The sequence below is a fragment of the Crinia signifera genome, chromosome 1 (genome assembly GCF_055691185.1).
Source record: "Crinia signifera chromosome 1, ASM5569118v1, whole genome shotgun sequence".
NCBI classification, from domain to species: Eukaryota; Metazoa; Chordata; class Amphibia; order Anura; family Myobatrachidae; genus Crinia; species Crinia signifera.
Genome location: NC_139217.1, coordinates 118,502,032 through 118,503,931, shown reverse-complemented (window position 1 = coordinate 118,503,931; position 1,900 = coordinate 118,502,032). Strand labels below are relative to the sequence as shown.

The window sequence follows — 1,900 nt, the reverse complement described above, 5'->3', positions numbered from 1 at the left end:
ACTTCCCTTGTTAAATCATCTACATAAACTTGGAGTTCATTTGGGGCTGCTTTTAAAACCCAACCAAGGCTTGTCTGAGCAGTAGAGAAAGTACCTCATGCTCGAAGGGCCAGATGCACTGTGGGAACTGCGGAGTCCCTGGATCTATAGTATTGTGTGCCAATTAGAAAAAAGATTTATTTTATTTCAAGTTATCTAATTTTATAGGCTGCATTGTTTCAAATCAAGTACTGTATTACCATATTCAATATGTGGAATTTTGTACTTACGACCAACATACCAAGTAAGGATGGGCTTCATAATACCACAAGCAATTAAAAATCTTTCATTATTTATTTTCGAAATAAAACCAACAAAATAAAAATAAATAATAGAAATGAAATATACTATGCTTTTTCCACAGTAACTTAACTCTGCCTCACAATGATTTAATGGCAAATGTGATAAATTGACACAATAAACACAGTAAACTTTTCATAGTGAAAAATAACAATCAGCAAATTACCATCTGATACATTTTTATAGTGTACAGTATGTTTTACTTAAAGTTTTTATAGAAATGTTTCAGAATGTTGAATTGAATGTTGTCAGTAGTTAAACAAACTATCGGGCAAACTTAACATCATTGCAAATAAAATCATAAGAAACCAAAAAAAAGTTTTATTTTAAATACTGAGCATTATCAAGTGTTCTGAATATAACATCAATGTTAAAGATTAGAAGGTACAGAACTATTTTTATTTTGTTATCAATAATAATACTGAATTACACAACCCCATATTTTCAGGATCATTAATTTATCTTCAGCAAATGTATATTTGGCTTTGAAAATATGCAATTAATGTTGTAACCCTTATTTTCCTCTTATAGTATTTTTTTTTAGTTATATACAACCGTAATGGAAGCAATTTATTTAAAAGCCATTGTTTCCTTTTTCGAAAATACCAAAAAATATTTTTTTCCATGTTAAATGTTTTATTTTTCTCTTTTTATCTTAGAAAATGTCACATCTTGATGCAGTTGATGTCAAGTGTGCTTAAGTCATATGAATCAAGAGACTAACAACAGTGGCCTCAGAAACTGGTGTGTTGCCTGTACAACGATTTCAGTCACTTTAGACAGATCTTCCAATTCTAGCTGTGCACGTCAGTCAAGCTTCATTTTGAACAAGTGTAGAAAATTGAGTTGTGTTTCTGCTTTATAATTTTGTTTCCCTTTTATTTTCAACCAAGCATCCATTTTATTATTCAAGATGAAATCCATAGGGATGATAGAATTCTTGTTCAGAAAAAAAAAGTCTTCAAGATATCGGATGCCTCTTTTACCACGTTGACAATAAACGCACAAGAAAGACCATTGTGTAAGGCACTCAAAAGGTTCTTATCAATCACGAGAGATCAGTCACACTGACATTCATTCTCATGCCAGGACTCACTGCATGCACTGCTTTTGGAAATTCTGGTGTTAGAACACGTCCATTTTCCCCAGCACTTCCTGTAATTGACAGCCTTGCCTTGTTCCTCATGACATTACTGAAGGATATCTTAAACATAAAGGGAAAAATAAGGAATGTAATAATATGCATGAAACAGAGAGTTCGAGAACAAACAAAAAGGTAGGGTGTGTCAAAAGTTACAAAAAAGTTGATCACGAGACACAGTGAAAATGTTTACAAGTGCACTATAGAAATGTTTTGTTATTAGTTGTCTTAACATTCAAATGTGTTAGTCATTCACATATCACAAAGTAAACACACTGGGGTAGATTTACTATGATTATTTAGCTGAAGATAAATAAGTTGCCAAACATAATTTCCAGTTTGTAAATTAATACAGAGCTCTGAGGGTTTAAATAAAAGATATAGATGTGAGAAAGTTCCTGTTTGTGCCAATGACTCAAG

General features: G+C 31.9%; 1 protein-coding gene across 4 annotated transcripts in view; it reads right to left on the bottom strand.

Moving 5' to 3' along the window:
- Nucleotides 1-314: 314 nt before the first annotated feature.
- The window catches only part of GRIA2 (glutamate ionotropic receptor AMPA type subunit 2), a 168,598-nt gene continuing 167,012 nt past the window's right edge, over nt 315-1,900 (bottom strand). For 2 of the 4 annotated variants that reach the window (XM_083172434.1, XM_083172442.1), the window contains one exon: nt 315-1,543. In XM_083172434.1, coding sequence (XP_083028560.1) covers nt 1,388-1,543 — 156 coding nt within the window. In that variant the 3' untranslated portion in view covers nt 315-1,387. The remainder of the gene's footprint in view (nt 1,544-1,900) is intronic. The other 2 variants (XM_083172424.1, XM_083172415.1) reach the window with 1 other exon arrangement.